Source organism: Myotis brandtii, unplaced genomic scaffold, assembly GCF_000412655.1.
Source record: "Myotis brandtii unplaced genomic scaffold, ASM41265v1 scaffold8, whole genome shotgun sequence".
Lineage (NCBI taxonomy): Eukaryota > Metazoa > Chordata > Mammalia > Chiroptera > Vespertilionidae > Myotis > Myotis brandtii.
The window spans coordinates 6,905,156-6,928,801 of NW_005371219.1; the positions used below are offsets into that span (position 1 = coordinate 6,905,156).

The window sequence follows — 23,646 nt, forward strand, 5'->3', positions numbered from 1 at the left end:
TTCAGGCTGCTACACAGCTTGGACAGTATTTACTTGTGCAGCGAGGCTCTAAAATCATACAGCATTGCAGAACACCTCCTACTTCAATCTAAAAACAGAGCCACTAAAATTCACACAAATAGTGTTTCAATGCAATACAGTTAAATTTGGAAACATAACTAGTCTTCACACAACATCTGACAAAGACAATAAACTATTCTCTATCAAAAAGGCTAGACTGCCACAAAGCTGTCCTCTCTTTGGCCCTCTTTGTTGCTTCAAGGAGTTCTCTCAACCTCATCCTTTTCTGTGCGTTTAGATCCAATTCCTAACCTCTCTTCAAATCTTAACATCTGGGCATCTAATTGCTTACTAGACATTTTCATTTCAAAACCCCAAGGGCAGCTAAAATTCAATGAGTCCAAAATCTCAGCATCATCTTCTGTTTCCTCTCTTGGTGAATGACACCAGCATTCGTCCTGGTGTCATCTGAGAGTCACCTTAGATTCCTGCCTTACTCATCACTCACATCCAATTACTAACTTCCACTGATTTTAACTTTTGATTCTTTCCTCTCTCTCTCTGCTGCTTTAATTCAGGCTCTCACCATCTCTAATCCAAACTAATGAAATAACCTTGTAATTCATTTCCCTGCCTCCAGGCCTGCTCCATCAAAGCATCCTCCATGTTGCCAATGTGATCTTTGTAAGCTTCAAACCTGATCATGTTGCTTTCTTGCAAGAGCTGTTTAATGTCTGGCTTCTCAGAGCCCTCAGGACAGCGTCTAAACTCCTTATTAATAGTACACCTGGTCCTCCATACTCTGCTCCCTCCTCAGCTGCTTTTCTCTTTCATTTTTCACCATATCGTCCCACACCCTGGCAATTCTGAAATATACGTGGTTCCCCCAAAGCAGCATGCTTTCTGACACTTTTACTTCTGCTGCTCACTCTTCCTAGTTCCCTTTCTTTCTCTGTCTGAGAGGACTTACTCCCTCCTCAGGACTCAGTTCAAGTCTGTGAAGATTTTCATTCATATTAGGCCAGTAAAATTATGGTAAATGATGATAAAAAGTTAAAAGTTTTCCCAAACAGATTTATAGTCAGGGAGAAAAGAAGTATTACCAATAAATGTTCGCAGACAGCGCCTGTCTCCATAAACCTCCCATAGCTGGGGGGAAAAAACAACACAAATAAATATTAAATTTAATACTAGACTGATAAATCGACAATTTTCAATCAGTAACAACAGTCATATGCTGGCTATATGTGTGCATATCTGTGTGTGTGTACAAGGGATTTAACCAAAGGCATTATATATCATTAAATACATTGCTTGGTGCTTCCAGTCTGTGTTGCATTGTTTGGACTCATGGACTCACACTCACACACACATACATTTTAAAACTAAACTCTGAAATCAGATACTGAAAGATACATCAAAATATCACCAGAAATTAGATGAAGCTGATGCAGGTGATTTTTGTTTTCTTCTTGTTCTTTTCTGTATTCAGTATGAGAAAAAAGTTTCTACTGATGTAATACCATGAACTACTTTTAAAATATTTAAGTGTTATTAAAACTGTCATGTCTATAACATTTTGGTATTGAAAGGCTTTTTTTGAACTTTCCCGAAGTAGCAAGTATTATAGAAGCTGTATTATGAAGCTGTATTATGAAAATGATGATCCAGACTAAAAGGTAACAGGCTCATAATTCTCATCACATCTAAAGTGAATTTATGCAATAGCTTCAAAGTACCTTTATTCTTGCCTGCATCAAATGCAATTCTCAACAGTGTTGCTAGTCCTCTAAAATAGAAGGCACTTCCTGGCCACTAAGGGCCAAGAGGATAAAGTCTCAGTGTCCGTAGCATACCAGGCAAGGACCTCCAGGCCCTGGTCCTTTACTTATGACTGAGTAGTCATTCTGTGTCTCTCAGATTTTAGGCTCCAGCAACCATGAAACTGCAGTTTACAGTGCACACCATGCTGATTCATTCTATTCACTCTTCTCAGACATAGTCTATGCCCTACCCCCTCTCCCTCTTTACCTAGTTACCTTCCTATTGAGGAATGCTTCCTCTTTGAAACCAGAACGCTTTTTATCTGATCATTAAAATCATAATGAAATTTTCATCCTAAGGGCAGAGACAGTGCCTTAATAACTTTTTATCCTCAGCCTCTTGCACATAACAGGTGTCTAATTAACGTTTATAGAAGTGATAGAAATTGTATTCTATGCTGTTTTAATTGGTAAAAGAGAAAACTTTCATCTTAATTAACATAGTTTTTAAGAAGTAAAAGTTAAAGGAAATAAGGGTTTTTTACTTCAAACTGTTGACATGTTATTTTAAGCTCTCAAGTAAAGACAAATGCCAAAATGGTTGCTCTCATTAAAAAAAAAAATAAATAAATAAATAAATAAATCACCCTTTATAGATATTGTAGCTCAGTTGGTTAGAGTGTCATCCTGACATGCCAACATTGTGGATTCAATCTCTGGTCAGGGCACATACAAGAAGCAACCAATTAATGCATAAATAAGTGGAACAAAACAATTGATGTTTCTCTCTCCCTCTCCCTTCCCTCCTCTCTCTGGAATCAAGTAATAAAAATTAAAAATAACATAACAAAACAAAAACTTTCCAAGTCCCAAGAACACTACAGGGTTGATATTTTTGACCATCATAACGAACCAGACAAACAAGACACAAAAGAGATAAAAACTATTCTATTAAAGATTTTGAAAAAGACTCTCCTATACTCAAGTTGACAGGCACTGGCAACTGAGTTTTTCCTCCCACATATTCTATAGCAGAACATGGGCGTAAAATGAAGTTTTCCAAGACTATAAAAAGTGGGAGGAGCCTGGCCAAGGTGGCTCAGTGGTTGAGCGTGGACCCAGGAACTAAAAGGTCAACAGTTCAATTCCCAGTTGGGGCACAAGTGGGCTCGATCCCCAGTAGGGGGCATGCAGGAGGCAGCTAATCGATGATGTTTCTCTCTCATCGATGTTTCTGTCTGTCTATTCCTCTACCCTTCTCTCTCTAAAAATCAATGATATATATAATACACACACACACACACACACATTAAATAAATAAATAAAATAGCACAGAGATTTTACACAAAAATGGGAGAAGAGTCTAGGAGCATTCCTGCTACTTGGTGTCTACTAGCACTGATAACAAAAAAGATGAATCACATTATTTACTCTTTAGAAATAGGATTTCTATCTTGTATCCTTTTTACCTCATAAGGTTCTGAGGAACAAATGAACTCCGTTACATATACAAAAATCTCTATAAAAATGCATTGTTAATGATTAAGCATTTATGTGCCTAAAGCCAAAGTAATTGATTACATTCTAATCAGTTATCTAAGCTTAAAAAAGAGCCTAGCCAACTGGACCACAGAGCCATATCTGAATCAACATGTTTGGAAGCAGTTCATAAACTGCTGCATTCATAGGGCCTAAGAGAAAATAATTAGCCTCTGATTGCCTAACAAATCCAAATTTATTTATAATTAACCAAAAAGATTTAACCAAAGCACTAGTTTTGTAGCACTCCTACTCTCTTACTGAAAACTCACCTTAATTTTACAGTCCATGGAACAAGACAGCAATAAATGGCCCGAGAGAGGAAACAATCTGACAGCACTGACACCCTACGAAAAGGTATTACAGTTATCAATCAGAAGCATTCTAAAATCAGCTAAAATTACACAAGGAAAGGACAGTATATTTTTAAGCAACTTAACTTACTATTTTTCTTCATTCCAAAAATTATACACCCAGAATAAGCTTCATTAGTATTCCAAGAGCAGCCCTTACTGACACTAAACTTCTAAAGATTTGTTTTTTAATCTTCAATATTGACTTCCTCACCCCAAGGAATTCTTAGTCAATCAAGTGCTAATGCCCCCACTCCTCTCCCTTCTTTCACTCAGTAACTTTGCTCTTTGCTAACAGCCATAAATTGGTACTTGGAATAGCACAGATGACAAAGATTATCAACATTTAAAGTTTTTAAGTAACTTGTCTCTTCATTAGTTTAAATATTATCATAGTTTATAAACTAGAGAACATCTAATCTTCTTTGAAGGGTGATAAACTCAAGAGCTAAAGCAAAAGGACTGCAGCTCTGGTGCTAGTACAAGCCCATCACTCACTGACTTGGTGCCCAAGAGGAAGCAAATTGTGTCAGGAACTTGGAGGGAAAGTCCAGGGCTATCATAAGGGGATAGGACACCGAATCACAAATTCTTATGTCATGGCCAATCCAGATGACCTTGAAGATTGAGTCATCACTTGTGACAGATACATGTGGGTACCTCCAAAGCCTAACTTAGATTTCTCTTCAATTTGACTTCCCTGCTCTATTTTGACTTCCCTACATCTTTACCAGAAATAGTGAATATTCCACATCAATAGCTGAAACTTTATTTTGGCTTCACTATTATACAAGAAACAAAAACAACCAATTTGCTTACCTTTGTGTGTCCGGACCACACATGAATTTGTTTTTTGGGGAGATAACACTTCTCAGGTGGCACAGATGACCGCAGATTAACACCAACATCCTGAGGTATGTGAAGATAGGACCTGCCTTGATAGTCATACATTTCTTTAACTGAAATAAGAAGGCAAAGGAAAGCAATGAACAAATACAAGCCATAGCATGAAATCTATATCCTTAAAATGATAACGACCATTTTATTTATAAAGATATTATTCCACTTTAAGGTTTAGATAATAATACTCTGATGTAAGACCAAGACTAGCTAAAATTTAGCTACCTGAAATCATTGCTGTTATTTATAATTAGAGGTAGTATTTTGGAATTCCTAAATACCCAGAGAAGAAGTAAGATCAATACTTGTTTTATTCAGTTACAGATTTAGTAATATATATATATATATAAAGACTTTATTCAGTATGATTACAGCGAGGTAAGGAAAAATAATACTTGGGCCATGTGAGTCACTGACAAAGAATCAGAAGCAAAGCAGGGTAAGAAGGAAGTTAAAACAAACAAAAATAATACCAGCTATCATTTTTCCCTGCTTTCCTCTCTTATGTCCTTCTAGGTTCCTTTTCTATTCTCTTTTCTACTTTCAACACAGACTTTACAATAAATTAACTTGTGGGAATTAAAAGACATAGTGTAAATAAAGCATTTGGTAGCATGCCTGGCACAGAGTAAGTACTAAATAAACGTTGGCTGTTATTGTTATTGTGGCTGCAGGACCATAGTGCTAAATGAACTCCTTGGGGATAAAAACTGGAACTTGAGAAACCAAATAAGGCTTTATCAAACCTAAATATTGACATGTGATATAACATTAGAATAATCAATACTATCAGTACTAAATTATTCTTTCCAGTTTCAGAAAACCACTACATACTTTAAAAAATATAACTAATTATTAATGAACCAGGTACTTTCTAGAATATTTATAATTTATTTTGGTGTATATGCATTTCCTCCCACAAATCAAAATGAGTATAAGAATCTTAATCTCCAATCTGTTCACATGAAAACAGAGTTTATTCTTTTTAAGTATAATTTAGTAGCTGTGAGTGGACCTGAAGAATATTTGATTTGGGTTAAAAACAAAAGGTTAAAATAAAATGACTGAAGCACTACTAAAGAGAGTCAACTTTATCTTAAGAAAAAACATGTTAGACCATTCAGATTTCTTATTTATCATTTTTAAAACTCATCAGCACTAAAAAAATTATCTGTGACTATCATTAATCATGCTATTTCTTATCATCTATTAGAACATAAAAAATGTAAATTTGGGGGGATACAAAATATCCAATATAATTCTTAATATAATGAATGTAGCAGCTGATTAATAAGGGCAATGGATATTATATGAACAAAGAACAGAGGGAATATCTGAAAGTTTATCATAAAAATGAAGAAGCATAAAAAATATATTACCATGTAAGATGGTCTTTTCCTCCCCAGGCTTCTCTTCTTCCAGTTTGCCTTTTTTCTGCCTCTTTGCTGTGATTTCATCCAATTCCTTTTGTTCTTCCTAAGGAAAATAAGGAGTCAACTTTAAAATAGATGTCCTAGGACCCTATCATGGCCAAAGGCGGCTATAAATTCTTTATAATGAGGTCCATTTTTTGCTGAATCAATAGCTTTAAGTATGTCTCCCAGGATAACAATCTCAACTCTTCAACAGATTACAAAATGATATTAAACACATAATGGGAACTAGTTAATGATTTTAAACTCATTTTATACAAAACCCATCCTGGAACACCTAAAAATAAATTTAACATATTACGTTAATTATGTAAGTGAAAGGATAAGGCAATTAGAAAGCCTAATACCAGACAGGAAGCTGAATTTTAGTGTACAGTGTTGTTACATAGTCATAAGAATATAAGCAGTGTCAGTAGATTTGTAACACAACTTTTATGGAATGAAAATGGGGTAGTAGAAAATCTTTATCTACAATAACAAAGATGTTGACAGATGAAGTCTAAAATAAAGAAATAGTAGCATATGTATGTTATTGAGTTATATTAATATAACAATATACATGTTATTGGATGTGAGATACAGCTAGAATAAAAATTTCATGAGAATAGAATTTTCTTGATCCTGTCCACTGCTATATACCTCAGACCTAGAACAGTGATTGACTCATAGTGAAATTAGGAGGTGGGGAGGAACAGGGTAGGGGTCTATTGCTTTACTTCATAGTAGAATTAAAAAAAAACCACAATATAGATATGTTACTTAGTTAAAAATTTTAAATAAATAAGTAAAACCTACATCAATTCTAAAATTATAGAAAGGCTGATTCTTTAGTTACTACCTGAATATCTAGGATCAGAAGAACAGCTACCATGGCAGCATTATCAAGGTGATTTTTATTAAAAATTGTTCATTAAATTACAATAAAACAGTATGGAAGACAGCAAGTCAGAAAAAATGTAAGTAAAAATATTCTAAAGAAAAACAAATCTTACTGTATTTTCTCAATTAAGCAAGGCAGAGAATTTTAATGAGTCATTTGGTTCTCTAAGGAAACCTCATTTATTAATATAGGTTTAATAGCAATATAGCATACACCTGAATTGACAATGAAAAACATCAAAGCTTACTTCCGAAGGTTTGGCTACATCTTTTTCATCCACATATTTTGCCCATGGTCCCAGGAAACCATCAATGTTAGATGCATCATTTTCTTTGAACTTTTTCCTCTTTTCTATTTTCTTCTGACCAGTTTCAAACACAGTTAAACCTATATTTAAAAAAATAGACATCACAAATATAGATTTTTCTAAAGAAATAGCAGCATATATATAATTTTACTTTATATTATTCATGTGACCAAAAACCTATTAAAAAACACACAATAAAATCTATATAAATGTGCCGGATATACAAATATATAAATGTGTCAAGTAATACAAAAAGGGATTCAGTGTTCTGGGCAAAGAAATTTTCTAACACTGTAACATTTGCAAATTCTAAATATATGTAAAAAAAGACCAGCTATGGACACAATCCTTTTAATGAATCATAGACCTACATCAGCGGATTTTACCACTTTTTGAGAGAAACTCGGCAATTTAATCTTGCTATATTCTGTTTTTTAATGAGCCTTTTATGAAAAAGATTCCAATGAGCTGATGAGCTTTGTTCAAATTAGCATTTAGAATATGACACTTTGCCTTAGAATAACACAAAATGAATGAGCACAAATATGTATTTTAAAATACATTAAAAAACTCAACATTCAGCTCTAGCTGGTTTGGCTCAGTGGATAAAGCATCGGTCTTTGGACTGAAGGGACCTGGGTTCGATTCTGATCAAGGGCACATGCTGGGGTTGTGGGCTCGATCCCCAGTGTTGGGGCATGCAGGAGGCAGCCAATCAATGATTCTCTCTCATAACTGATGTTTCTCTCTCCCTCTTCCTCTCCCCCTCTGAAATCAATCTATAAAAATAAAAGTGTAATATGCTAATTAGACCAGACATCCTTCCGGACGACATTCCGGATATTCCGGATGAAGCTGTGGCAGCGGGGGCTGAGGCAGAGGTCCCCGGCCGCCACACCGAGGCAGAGGCAGAGGCCGAGGCAGCCACAGCCGCAGTGGCGGCGGGGGCCAAGCCCTTTGCACAAATTTCGTGCATCGGGCCTCTAGTGAAAATATATTAAAAAACAAAAACTCAACATTCAAAGCAACCCTTCAAAGATAATCTCCACAGGCAAGCACAATAACATTTTTTCTGCTATTAAAATGTAGCTTGACATTAGTGTTGAGAAATAAAATGATAAAATCAGCTATGCATTAATTATAATTTACTGAATAATTTCTACGAGGTTAGCAATGTGCCACATACTCAGAACAACTTCCCAAAATAGGTACAACTATCTTCCCTACAAGGTTGCATACCTAGTAAGTGGCAAAGCTGTAAAACTGTAATCGTTCTAAACTGCAACACTATTGTCTCAACTTAAAAGAAGAATCAACAGCTGAATAAAATACTAGTTTTATTCCTATTGTCTAAAGTCAATCTGCCAGACAGTAATTATAGGTATAAATAACTTCAAATAAATTACCTTGATTTTTTTCAGCTTCTTCTACAGAACCAATATATTTAGTAGTTACTTGATTATCTAATGAAGGGTCCAATGCATAACCTGAAAGGAAAAAAGTAGATATTACTGACTTCATTTTTTGCCATTTGCAATTCATTTTAATTCTATACAAATATACTCATTTCACATTTTCTTCCCCAGATGTCAAAAATACTCTCCTTAACTTAGAGTACCAATCCTTCTTTCCTGAGTTTTGTTTCTATTCAGAACAATTAATCTCAGGCTGGACCATGAATGACTTCAGCAGAGTAAGAAGTATCTCATGGGATGAAGCTAGCACATTGATATTATATTATTATTAAGGTACCTTTCATCCAAAATATCCAATTGTAGTCTTAAATTTTGGAAGAGCTTAAAATTATACATATATCAACCTGGCCTGTATGGTTCAGTTGGTTGAGCATCATCCCATGCACTTAGTATAGAACCAACCACCTGGCACCAGTTTGATGCCCAGCTGGGGCACATGCCCAGGTTTTGGGCTCAATCCCCGTGCAGAAGGTAGTCGATAGATGTTTCTATCTCTCCCTGTCCCTTCCTCTCTCTGAAATCAGTAAAAATACTCAGAAGTTTAGAAACTCTTTTTCTTTTTGGTAAACAGATAATACATGGCTTAGTTTATCAAATTATATAAACTACTGAATAATTTAAAAATAGGGTAAGACAAACTACATAAAATCTAGCTATTTATTTTGAAAATCCCATCTCAGTAAAGATAGTCTGCCTTCTCAGTTTTAAAATAATATATTTCTACTTTATAAATCACTACTTGTATTTCCTTGGTAAGAGAAGGATATCAGCTAGCATATGAATACACTCCTTCAACTAGAAACAGAGTTCAAATAAAAGACTACATATAAATGTGGTCTCAGTGGCTTATAGGAACTTAAGGGGAAAAAGTCTATATTAACTCAAATCAGTTATTTTCAAGTAGGGGTGCTAGTATAATAAATGTTTGGTAAGATCAGTTTTAATAATAATCTAGCATATTCAAAAAAGAGAGCTAGATCATTAATTAGTCTATGGCTTACAACCCATGTGAACTATCATGGAATTCATAATAGTAACAGACTATTTTAAAAAAATATATATCTTTATTGATTTCAGAGAGGAAGGGAGAGGGAGAGTGAGATAGAAACATCAATGATGAGAGAGAATCCTTGATAGGCTGCCTCCTACACACCCCACACTGGGGATCGAGTCCCCAACCCAGGAATGTGCTCTGACTGGGAATCGAACCGTGACCTCCTGGTTCATAGGTCAATGCTCAACCACTGAGCCACCCCAGCTGGGCCAGCCTGTTTTTTTTTTTTTTTATGGGCACATCTTAGTGACTATAGTTAACATTTAAAATTTCCCAGCTAAAGATTAAAAAGAACAAAGATTTGTTATCAAACATACTTTTCAAACAAGCTAAGGATGTAAGTGCCCACCTTACCCTCATGATATGCTTAGTATAGAACCAACCATCTGGCTATTAGCTCATTTGCATATTTTTTTCAGTATTTAAAATTTGTTCTTATCTGGAGGAGAGAGCTTGATGGCAGAAAAGCAGCTACAGAATAGAATCTGTGAAAGCACAGGTTCAAATTCCATGAGTTATTTTATCTTTCATCTCTTTGATGTACAGAACAGTGTTCTGTAAATGATGTATTTTTAAAAATGAGACTAGATAAGGCTTATATAAAATTTAAACATACCCTAAATTTAAAAATCCCCATCTCAATCATAAAAACGTATTTAGAGTGTCTTGAAGGAAATTTATGTCTATATAAATGGCATTGCGCTATGTTTGCAGGGATGAAGTAGGAGGCAGAGGGAAAGGCAATCCCTGGTCCTTCCTGTGTTAGCTGTGTAAACACCAATCCCCAACTCATCTGGCCATAGTCTTGTTTCTGAGAAAAGGAACTTACACTCTCCTCCTTTTCCATTCTCTGTGGTAAAATCTTTATAGCTACCATCACCATTACCACTACTGCCTCCCACCCTGGGTAATTAGGGGATAAAAGTATTTTCCTTTACAAATAAGACAAGTTAAATATTTAGCTATATGTCTTACTAGAAGTCAGCTAGTGACAGAATAAGATATAACTCTAACACTAAAGAATTTCAGTCCAATTCGTTTTTTATTATTCTATGTCTCAAATATATGAATATATTTGCATTTTATTTCTGAAATATTCTCATCTATCTTTCTGAAGCTTACTTTCCATTTTATCTTTTTAATGGAGTTAACATCTACTTTTTTCATTTGTAGTCTTATTTGAAATGGCTATCAATTTTATTATTTATCCTTAAGTAATTAACTCTAATATCTGAATAGGTAAATGAGAATAGACTATAAACAATTTGCAAAAGAATGGTTACAAATACAAATACTAAAAGATAGTGCGGGTTCAGTTCCAGATAATAAAGGGATATTTTAATAAAGTGAGTCATAATCTTTATGCCTGTGTAGGGTCTTGTCTTTAATTTGTAAAAAAATGTAACATCTGTGAAGCGCAATAAAATGAGGTATGCCCTTAAATGGAAAAACCTTCAACCTTACTAGTAGTCCCAAAGAATAAATTAACAAAGAGATATAATACTTTATTTATCAAATAAACAAAGAAAAACAATCATATGGATCTTGGGTAAGGAGAAATAGGACTTCCGTGCATAGTGGTGGCCCTATAAGGTGGGAGGAATGCTTTTGAAAAGCACTTTGACAATATAAAACAAAAGCTTTAAAAACATTTATATTCTTAGACCTACTTCTGAGAGCTCTTTTTAGAAAATAATGAAGCCCAGATGGCGTGGCTCTGTTTGAGCATCAACCTATGAACCAGGAGGTCATGGTTGGATTCCCAGTCAGGGCACATGCCCAGATTGCAGCTCGATCCCCACTGTGCGGCATGCAGGAGGCAGCCGATCAATGATTCTCTCTCATCACTGATGTTTCTATCGCACACTCCCTTTTCCTTCTTCTCTGAAATCAGTAATACAAATATACTAAAAAAAATAATGAGAAAAAGTCATAAAGTTTTATGGACAAAGATATTCACCATCATATTAAAAAAAGAATTTATCAAACATACTTTTCAAACTTCAAAAAAGCATTTTACTGCAATTCAACATATACATTGCCGCATCTTTTTGTTGTTAAATCCTCACCCAAGGATACTTTTCCACTGATTTTTAGGGAGAGTGGAAGAGAGAGGGAAAGACAGAGAGAAACATCGATGTGTGAGAAACACATCAATTGGTTGCCTCCTCTACTAGCCCTGACCAGGGCCCAGCCGGCGAGGAAGCTGCAACCAGGGTACATACAGGCCCTTAACCAGAATTGAACCCAGGACCTTTTGGTCTGCAGGCCGATGCTCTATCCACTAAGCCAAACTGGCTAGGGCCATTACCACATGTTTAACAGTGAAAACTGGAACCAACTTGAAATCTAAATGATACAAGAAATTTTTATATAAATGATATCTTTCATTCAGTAGAGTATTTAAAAAAAATCATTTTAAAAGGTTAATAAAGAATTTCTGATACTGAAGTGAAAACTAAGTTATTAATAATGATGGTGAAACTAAAAGTGTTTAAATTCTATTCTCCACTTCCACAGACCAGTGTCGAGAAAATTCTGGGTGAACGCAGAAGAAAGGGAAGAGACCTCATTGAGAAGCCCCCCAGCAAGGGAGCAGACCAAGAACCCAAGAAGAAAAGGGAGGAAAACATGACGAAAGAATCACACAAACCATTGACAGTCTAAAAAGTCAGGATAAATACCATCAATGGGAGCCAAAAGCAAAACTGTAGAACAAGTGTACGTGATGATACAGCAAATGAGATTATCTGCACCGATAAGGACTCTACAGGTGGGTTCTGTGACAAACTAAATGTACTGTACAGCACCAATCTTCCAGAAATAATACACTTAGATTATAACATTTCTAGGACTATTCAAAAATGGGGAAAAAAGTATATTTGTTTAATACTTGGGAGTAAAAAAAAAAAGAGAGAGAGACTGTTAAACCTAAAATTGATTAACTAGTTTATTAAGGTCAAACAAACTGCTCTCAGTTCTAAGATTATCATCAAGGGAGACAAATGATAATGTTGCTTTGCAACGGGTCACTCCCTTTAGGAAAGCTACATTCACTTTTTGTCTTAAACTCACTAAATAGTTCAACCTGTGTCCTAGACCAGCCCCTCCTAATGGGAGAGGCAAAAAACACCAGCTATTTAAAAAAAAAAAGTAAGCCTGGCCTGTGGCTTACTGGTTGAACTTTGACCTATGAACTAAGAGCTCATGATTCAGTTCCTGCTCAGGGCACATTCTCAGGTTGCCTGTTCCATCCTCAGTGGGGGCGTGCAGGAGGCAGCCGATCAATGAATTCTCTCTCTTCATTGATGTTTCTATGTCTCTCTCCCTCCCCTTCCTCTCTGAAATCAATGAAAATATATTATTTTTTAAAAAGTAAGGCTATCTCTGAATCCAGGTCTAAAGCCAATTCAGTAATTTTAAATGGTTACTCTTTTTCTATAGGATAATTTAAGGAAGAAAGTAGATATCGGTATAAACTTAATTACTTTTTTCTTGTTTTGTTTTAAAGAAGACTTAAGGTATCTAAATTTATTGCTTAAGGACCTTCTAAAGTGTAAGAAAATATTTAACTCTATTATAGGCTAAAATATAATAAATTCATGATGCAATAGAGATTTTTGTGTGCTACATATGTACTTACATGGATCCCTTATGCAAGCAATGAGTACAATGTATTTATACCTATTTTTTTGGACTGGAAGTTTTCTAGGTGATTTTAGAGGTATACAGTTAAGACAATTATAACCTCACCCTGCTGAAATATTTTATAAATGACAATCTTTTTTACAACTAGTTTCTATGACTATATTGTGATAAATAATTAAGACCATTTGTACTAAACTTCTCAACTAAATTTACAGTGAATGTTTGCATTACTAAATATTTAAAAAGTAACTTTCTAACATTAAAATATAATGTAAATTATGATACAATCAATGGATTATTACATAGCTCTTAAAATGGATAAGCTTTGAGATTATAAAGTAACACTGAAAATGCTTGTAATAAAATATTGAATAAAAAAGTGAGATGCAAAATTTTCAGTTTAGAAAGATAACAGCTCTGTAATACAAACATAAACATGAAAAAAGACTTGGAGGAATAATATCACAATGCTGAAAGTAGATATTTTAGTACTAGAGGCCCGGTGCATGAATTTGTGCACAGGTGGGGTCCTTCGGCCTGGCCAGCGATCGAGGCCTATTGGGGGGAGGGGGACAGCCGGCAGAGGGCAGGCACCACAGGAGGTTGGCCGTCTGGTTGGGGGGCTGGCCAGCTAGGGGGAGGGACCGCGGGAGGTTGGTCGGCCGGGGGGAGGGGCCGTGGCAGGTTGGCTGGCTGGTGTGGGAAGTGAGGAGCCACAGGAGGTTGGCTGTGGGAGTGCACTGACCACCAGGGGGCAGCTCCTGTGTTAAGCGTCTGTTCCCTGGTGGTCAGTGCGCGTCATAACACTGGTCGACCAGTCATTTGGTTGTAATGGTCGCTTAGGCTTTTATATACAGTAGGTCCTCGGGTTATGTCAGAGAGAGATCCATTCCTATGGCATGATGTAATGCAATTTTCGCCATAAATCGGAACCCACCTACATAAGCACCTACATCACTCACATGGAGCACATACACAGCAGAAATGAAGTGAAACAGTAAAAAATAATTGAAAGAAAGAACAATTCCTGACCTTTACTTGTGGTAAATAAATAATAAAAAACATAAAGCACATATGTACATACGTCAAAATGACGGAACTTTTTTTTAAATAAATAAATGGGAGATGGCGACATAACCATGAAACGATGTACATCGAGTCTGACGTAACCCAAGGACTGCCTGTATATAGATAGTGAGATTATAAGTATATTTTTTTCTTTTTTTTCTTTCTTAAATGTCTAAAATTTGTATTACTTTTTAATGATAGTAACTGTTATTATATAGTATCACTGGAAACATTATATTGTTCCTTAACTTCTTTTGGTCCTGTCTTATAATGATGGAAGTTAATGGTACATAGGAGAGAAAAATTTGTTTAGAACAGCCGTGGGCAAACTACGGCCCGCGGGCCGGATCCGGCCCGTTTGAAATGAATAAAACTAAAAAAAAAAAAAACCGAACCCTTTTTTGTAATGATGTTTACTTTGAATTTATATTAGTTCACACAAACACTCCATCCATGCTTTTGTTCCGGCCCTCTGGTCCAGTTTAAGAACCCATTGTGGCCCTCGAGTCAAAAAGTTTGCCCACCCCTGGTTTAGAAATTAAAAAAAATTCTATTGTATTAAATGAAAGGAGTTATCAGGATTCTAACTGAAAAAAACAAACTTTTAAAAAAAGAGATGATATTGCTGATATTTAAGATGTGATTATTAGCCCTAGCCAGGTTGCTCAGTTGGCTGGAACACTATTCCGATGCACCAAGGTTGCAGGTTTGGTCCCTAGATCAGGGTACAAACAAGAATCAACCAATGAATGCATAAATAAGCGGAACAACAAATCAATGTTTCTCTTTCTCTCAAAAAAATCAATTTATAAAAGTGATCATTAAATCTGTTGTTAAAAAAATTCAGTTTTCTTTTTCAATTCTTTTTTGAGAAAGAAACATCAGCACAAGTAGTTTATTCATAAAGAAGATCACAGCTACAATAGGCATAAACATTCTCATTTACTTTGCTCACCCACCCCTATAAAAAGATCTGGAAAGCAGCACCAGTGTGTCTGTCACACTACAGATGTGGATTATAGGAAGAAAAATGAAAGGCACCACCAAATAAGGACAAATCTGAGCATGAGACCAGAACCTATGATTTGTGGAACTCTCAATAAGGACTTATAAAACCATCCTCTTTTTGAGAGGATTCTCAGCCTTGTGTATGCCCGTGAACTTTTTAAAATCTTGCCACTGATAAGATGTAATTATTTTATACAATAAATTTGTGGCCATTCTATTTCTGATGCCCTCAGTGATCAATAGAAAACTTTTCAGTGATAAGCTCTGTATATAAAATAAAAAATGTAACCTCTTAATCTATCCTGTCATTTACTGACTCAACAGAGAACATTCTGTTTTTAAGACATTTAGTACTCAGAATTCAGAGCAGATTTAGAATGACAGTTAAAAATATTAATTTACCTTCCCATTTGTATATTTATTGATGTGTATAAGAAAACACAATACCCTTTTTGCGGGAATCCAGGTTAATAAATTTAAAAAGCTAGAAGATAAAACAGATTCTCTCTCTCTCTCTCTCTCTCTCTCTCTCTCTCTCTCTCTCACACACACACACACACACACACACACACACACACACACACACAAAGACACACACACACACACACACACCCCACTTCTAATAAAGTCAAACTTGAAACTCTAAGTCTTAGCACCTTACCATATGTGGCAAAAGTTCTTCTTTGCTGTTCAAACATAAAATCATTGATATGAGCTGGTTCAGCATACCCAGAAAGCATATTTCTGGGGGCAGCCATTTGCTGGGTCCTAAAGGGATTTTCTGGTCCAAACTGTAGTGTTATTAAAAAAAAAAGAAAAAGAAAAATAACTTAAATTCTGAGTGTATAAACTAGAATTACTAGAATAACATACAATGAATAATATATGTTCAACTCTAAATCATCAGGGGCTGATGAACCTGTTTGGGAACATGCTCGCCTCATTTAGCTCAGTGCTACTAGAAGATGGCTGATTAGGACTGTTTGTTAATCTTAGGACAGAAGGAGAAACCTAGCTCACCCAATTCTACAAATGCCCATTTAAATTGAAATGAACTTCAGTAGTCAGCTCCTCAGTCACACTAGGCACGTTTCAAGAGCTCAACAGCCTCTTGTGGTTATCGGGTACTACATTTCCATTATGACGGAGTTCTACTTGACAGTGTTCCTCTAGATAAGTGACACTATTGTTTTGTTTAAACCATGATGTGGGGGACTTGGTGGGGGGGACTTTTATACCAATAATGGCACCATGAAGTAATTTTAAAAATACATGTTTCTCCTCTACTAGATTATAAGTTCCTCAAAGGTAGAGACTAGAATCCTTAAAACTTACCCTAGTTCCTGGGAAGTAGAAAGCACTAATAAAGGAAAGATTAATCAAAATCCCATGGGGGCAAAAGACAGTAAAATAAACAATAAAAGTAAAGTGCTTTAAAAAATTTCTCCATTCTAAAAAGTCACACTATGAAAGCCTTGCACAAAATAGTACCATTATTTGTTTATAATGCTTTGAGTTTCCAGAATGGCTTTCCAAATGTTATTTAATTTGTACAAAAATCCTGGAAAGTTAGAGAAGTATTTTCTTTCTCATGTTAGAAATGAAGAAAAAGGCCAAAGATGATGTATTTTACCTGATTTAGAGTCAATAGTTTTATTCATTAGTAATACCAAGGTTAGGATAAATCCCAATCTAGCATTCTATTACATAAACTATTCCTTAAATATACAATCATAGCCTCTAACTTTAAAAAAAATGCTATTATAAAGTACTGGGAGAATACCTTTCCTCATTTTGTTTTAGATAAAGAATAAAATAAACTTACCCCTTGGAAAATAATGGAATTACATGTAATATTTTTATTTGAATTCTGAAAGGTCTACTGTCAAGATGAAATATTTTGACATTAGAACATCTTAGGTCACTGGCATTAGAAACCACTTTTCTATGATGTATAACCAGAGCCATAAATATAAATTATTCATAGTCTCTTAACCAGAATGTTGCCTTCTCTAAATATCAACATTATATTATGCACAAAAATCTAAATTTAAAGGATGTTAGGTTTGCCTTACAATTTTTCTGCTTAAGGAAAATTACAATATTCTTTTTTATCGACAGCTTCCATTTCTATGTTTAAAATAATTCAATCTTAAAATACCTGTTTTCTATATAAAGCTTTTATTACTATTTATTCTAAATTATAATAAAGGAGAGTACAAGGCTTTGTAGGCCATATTAGTTCTTCCTGTGTTGCTAGGTAAAAACAAAAGGAAAAAAAAAAACCTAAACTGCTGAATGCTGAAATTTTCAGTTAACTTCATTCAGGCGTGAAATTTATTACAAAACAAGAAACATCCATAAAATTAAAGATAATAAAATGAAAAGTTTCCTAGATGCTCTACTTGCTACAGTCAGCTACATCTGCATAGCAGCATGTGATTATTATTTCTAAAACGATAAAAATCCCCATTGCTCTTACTGTTAATTCCTTTCATATATAATAAATTATCAATCATGCTTATAATTTCCAATTTAAAAAAGGAAAATATAATTTCCATAGTCTTATTTTATTAAGATCTTACAAAAAGAGAGTAATTCTTCTATAGGCCACACATATCAAACCAAATTTTAAAGAAAAATTCTCAGCATCAAAGAACTTTGATTTTTATACAAATACAGATCCATATATTACAGATAAGTGTATTTTATATGAAGTGCTATCCTTAACATCAGTCTAAAAATTTAAATATGCTTGTCTTATAGATATTTAAGCGGAGACAACAAAAAATTTAATGATATAGGAAGCTGTGTGGGGGACATTCCATCTATATCTGGCTCTCACCTTAACTGCCTGGTTACTGGCAGCTATTGGAGCTGAGCTCACAGACATTAAATGTCAACAAAGGCAACCCTGGTCAGGTGGCTCAGTTGGGTGGAGTATGGTCCGTACACCAAAAGGTTGCAGGATCAATTCCTGATCAAGGCACATACCTAGGTTGTGGGTTCAATTCCCAGTCGGGGTATGTACGGGCAGCAACAGATCAATGTTTCTCTCTCTCTCTCTCTCTCTCTCTCTCTCTCTCTCTCTCTTCCTCTCTCTAAAATCAATAAACATATCCTCAGGTGAGGATTTAAAAAATTATTAAATGTCAAACAAAGGCAGAGAACATTACTTAGTAAGACTCAGCTCTCCTAACTACTCAAAATATGTCTCCCAGATGTTGCTGGTCTCTGTGAATATGATGTCTTTAATTCTGGGTTAACCATTAAAAAACAAAACAAAGCATATTAAAAAATGCACATCATTGATTCCCAAATACTTCTTTTCAACTTTTGGTAGTTAAGTTTAAGTGTAAATCATTTGTAATTCAAGTAATTTTAAAAATTGACTAGTCTTTGAAATCCTAAGTTTACATATAGAAAAAAATCCAAGTTATTAATTAATAATCATAGATTGTTGGTTAAGTTCTTTATTAATATTTATTGCAATCATCAATGTTTAAAACATTCATAAACAAATCTTAAGGTGAGAAGAGTCTGTTGATTAACTTAAATTATTTTTTACAAATTTGGAAAATATCAGCAAAATTCAATTTTATTGGCAGAATATCTCAATCTTGTAAGATATAAGCGAAGCTTAAATATCATTAATGTAAGAATATTTTATTAGGGCTGATTCTATGACCTAGGGCCTCAGTTTCCTCGTCTATAAAATAAAAGAGCTAAGCCACATGATTTTTAAAGTTCATTTTAACATTAATATTTATAGCAGCCCATACAGTCAAGTTTTTAAGATTAACTGGCTTTTTTCCCCTCTAACTTTTATATTTTTTTCCTATTCCTAAATATACTATTATTTTAAGTCTGAAAATCTCCCTGAAGCTTGTGGGTTTTATGAGTCCAGAGAAGCCAACAAACACACTTTTCTCTAAGTAGATACAAAAAGGATTGTGTGAAATGAAGAAAATGACTAGATTAAAACAATGGCTACAATCTTCAAGTTCTATCTATAAATTTGAGAAAGCTTATCTGGATAACTAAGTAGACCATTCAGGAAAAGTACTTGGTTAGGAGGTGTAAACAATATTTGATAAAACAAAATAGCCAGTTCAGTTAGTTTGCTGAACTAGCAAAGTCAAAGACATAGGTGTATACCCTGCAAACCTTACATGGCCTTCAAAATGCTCTTCCAGTTACAGAGTGATTTGTTAAGAGTGATCTGGACTCAAATCCTCAAGTCTGTCACTTGCTGGCAGTATAATCCGAGACTTGGTTTCCTTGCTATAAAATAGGGATAAGAGTACTTATTTCATAGGGTTGTAGTGAAGACTAAAGGAGATAGGTATATAAGTATATATGCCCCTCAGTATGGTAGCTGGCATGGTTAACCCAGTTTTAAAAATGGTAGTTTTATTTCATTAATTTCTATCCCAGTTCTTCCATCATGCAAATTTTTACCAAATTCACCTTCCTATAAATTCAGCTTTAATTATGCCACTCCCCCACTACAGAACCTTAGAAATCTATTTATCATTAATTAAATAAAGACCACTTTGGTCTTTAGAGCATTGTGCAATATTATTATACAAAGTATTGTTCTAGTCCAGCGGTTCTCAACCTGTGGGTCGCGACCCCTTTGGGGGTTGAACGACCCTTTCCCAGGGGTCGCCTAAGACCATCGGAAAACACATATATAATTACACATTGTTTTTGTGATTAATCACTATGCTTTAATTATGTTCAATTTGTAACAATGAAAATACATCCTGCATATCAGATATTTACATTACGATTCATAACAGTAGCAAAATTACAGTTATGAAGTAGCAACGAAAATAATTTTATGGTTGGGGGTCACCACAACATGAGGAACTGTATTAAAGGGTCGCAGAATTAGGAAGGTTGAGAACCACTGTTCTAGTCTAACCTCCCCTTTCTCCCCTACTAATAATGACTAAAGCATTCTTGTTATTTTATTTTCAAAGATTTAGTTAATTATTATAATTCTCACCCAAGGATATGTTTTTATTGATTTTTAGAGAGAAGGAAGGGGGGAGGGGAGAGACAGAGAAAGAGGGAGGAAGGGAAGAGGAAGAGAGAGAAATGATCTAAGAGAGAAAAACATCGATCAGTTGCCTCCAGTAACTGGGGATCGAACTGGCAACCTGAGTATGTGCTCTGACCGAGAATAGAACCCACAACCTCTTGATGTATGGGACTATGCTCCAACCAACTGAGCCATAGGCTAGGGCAGCATTCTTTTTCTTTAGATCTTCAATGATTTAGCTCATGCTTTTCCCTTCTGCCTGGAATATTTCCTCATAAAAGCCTTCCTAGTCATCAATGCCAATAATAGTAATATAAGTAACAATAAGTGCTACCATTTATTAAATGCTTACTCTGTGCCAGAAGGTTTCCTAAGTACATCATACATTATCTCATTTATCCTTATAACTCAGTAAAGTAGAAATTATCTTCATTTTACCTAATGAGAAAACTAAGATAATCCAAGGTCACACAAGACCTAAAAAGCAGTCTAACTCCAAATCTCATGTTCTTAACCTGGACTGCTTACTTTAAATACTATTTTTCTCATGGAACTTCTTATCTTTATAACCAGATGTAATCTCTCCTTAAACCTGAATAGTACTTTCGAGGCACTATAGGAAACAATCTGGTCTCTATCTTTAAAAAAAAATAAACTTAGCATATCTTCTTGGTAAAACTAGCTTGAGGAGAGGGTTACATTTTGCTTCTAGCAAAGGCTCCTCAAATATGAGAACTTGAATTTCATCTAGCAAAGTTCCTGGTAATACCTTTCCAGACTTTGCCAAGTTATATAGATCCTAGTCATAAAATTCAAAGTTAATAATCTGTTATGTCACAGACAATTCATTTGGCAACCAGGAAATATTGTAATTTTTCTTCACTTTTCAGTCTCACTCTTTTTTTAAATTGCTGACAAGCACTGCAGTGTTTCTAACACAAACTAATTTATATATGTACTGTATCAACATAGGAATGTCATATCCTACATTACTTCCAAATTTTCTCATTTTCTGAATTCAGTGATCCTATTTTATTGAAGTACTTTTCATTTAAAAACTCATGAAGCGTATCTATTCTATATATAATATATATAAGCCTAAGCGACTGTCCGACCGGTAGCTATGACATGCAATGACCACCAGAGGGCAGATGCTCAACACTGGAGCTGCCGAGCTGCTGTGACTTGACAGCTGTGGTTCTCGGGTGATGCACCCAGAACCAGAGAGGAGGGAGCCCGATTCCAGGATGCGTCACCCAAGTGCCGCCCTCTCGCAATCCAGGACCCCTCAGGGGATGTCAGAGAGCCGGTTTCGGCCTGATTCCTACAGGCCAGATGGAGGAACTCCACTGGTGCACGAATTCTTGCACCGGGCCTCTAGTATGTAATATACAACCTCTCTTCAATGTGATGGCTAAAATGTTGCTAAGGAATATGGGACAGCCCAGTTCAAGAGGCTGGAAGGATTTAAAAAATAACGGAATAAAATTTAAAATGTGCTATAGTTTCGGAGTGTGAGAATGAGATTTTTGCTTCGTGTGTACCCAGAGAACAACTAGAGCATTGTCCAAATACTGGCATTGACATCATTAGCTGTGCTAATATTTCAATCACCATATTTTGAGTGACTACAGAAACCTACACAGGCAAATTATGTGGAATAGCTTTATGACTCTGCTTTATAAAAACAAACACCAAAAAATAAAAACACCAATGACTATACACTAAAAAAATGAAAAATATTAAAAAGTACCTCTTTCGCTACCTACCAAGATACAATAAGATTTAGCTTTTTAAAGTGCTTCTTAAAGACCCTAATAAACCTTTCCTTGTGTGTTTTATAATTACCATTTTATGGCATCTCTATTTTGTCAATCAAGCATTCTTTTTCCTTTTTTAAAGGCAAAATATCTAGAAATTTGATCTTTTCTACAAACATTCCTAAATGAAAAATTTCACTCTTTTCTTCCTTCCTCACCTTCTTTAAGGCTTTCATCACCATTTATCATTATCATTATATAGAAAAAAGAATCGATAAGATGTCTTACTCAGAGCAGGCAATAAACACTGTGACTACTTTCGAGCCGTGACCACATCAGTATAGTACCTCTTTTAATATTCAGCACAGCAATGTTTGTAACCAGATGTTTCATAATATACTATGCAGTGATGATGTTAAGAAACAAAATTCTTTTCCCCTTAAGGTTAATTTGTAATACTCTCTCATCAATACTGAGAGGAAGATGTTAACTAAATTTATATCTAAGAATCAGATATTCTGAGATTTCCTTTTTTCAAAAGACGTAGCTCCACACTACCAGATAGGTGTATGTTGGTAGATAGAAATTCTTAGTGGATTTTTAAAAAGTATTCTCACAAAAGCAAATACACAATTCAAAGTTTTGGAGAATAGAAAGGTATATTTTATTTTCTTTTAAAATTGAGATATAGTTTATATATAACAGGATATATTTTCTAAAAAGTTTAAATAGTAGATTTTTGTGAGAAAACTGAAAAATTCACCGACTGTTTATCTACCTATGTATAATTTAAATAGTTTAGCAAAAGGTAGAATCTTACATATAGTATGTTTTCTCACCTCAGGAGCAAACATGGTCTCATAGGTAGGATTATATTGAACTTCCTTGACAGCAGGGTCAAGGTGAACTCCAGTCTCCAAATCTTCCTGAAAGAAAACCAAATGAACATTAAAGATCTGACAAGTAATTGTTTTATTTTAAAACTACATTAAGGTCTCACTAGCCATTTTAACACCAATTTAATGATTATTACATCAGTGCCATATAATTAATAATTCTAATCAAAGACTAATAAAAGTAATATATACAGGTATAAAGGTTAAAGTGCGTAACAAAATTTTTTTTCCTTAAAAAATACTGACTTTATCCCATCTGAATAAATAAAAAATTTCTAAATAAGTTAACAGTACTCAAAGCCTTAAATTAAGAATCTAACTCTTCTTTTTTATTAACTCAAAAAGACCTAATCTTCCAGTTCCAAATTCAGGAGAAGCGCTCCTTATTCAGCAATCTTTATTAAATATACTAGAGGCCCGGTGCACAAAAATTTGTGCACTCGGGGGGAGGGGGTTCCCCCAGCCCGGCCTGTGCCCTCTCGCAGTCTGGGACCCCTCGAGAGATAACGACC

General features: G+C 34.9%; 1 protein-coding gene across 2 annotated transcripts in view; it reads right to left on the bottom strand.

Moving 5' to 3' along the window:
* Window positions 1-23,646, bottom strand: part of CDC40 (cell division cycle 40) — a 50,708-nt gene that overhangs the window by 13,567 nt on the left and 13,495 nt on the right. Inside the window, exons 3-10 of one of the 2 annotated variants that reach the window (XM_005883755.2) lie at window positions 23,078-23,164; window positions 16,090-16,219; window positions 8,582-8,662; window positions 7,116-7,255; window positions 5,935-6,031; window positions 4,475-4,614; window positions 3,575-3,649; window positions 1,104-1,149 (exon numbers count right to left, since the gene is read on the bottom strand). In XM_005883755.2, coding sequence (XP_005883817.1) covers window positions 1,104-1,149; window positions 3,575-3,649; window positions 4,475-4,614; window positions 5,935-6,031; window positions 7,116-7,255; window positions 8,582-8,662; window positions 16,090-16,219; window positions 23,078-23,164 — 796 coding nt within the window. Of the gene's footprint in view, window positions 1-1,103; window positions 1,150-3,574; window positions 3,650-4,474; window positions 4,615-5,934; window positions 6,032-7,115; window positions 7,256-8,581; window positions 8,663-16,089; window positions 16,220-19,600; window positions 19,729-23,077; window positions 23,165-23,646 lie in introns of those variants that run through there. The other variant, XM_014531327.1, reaches the window with a different exon arrangement.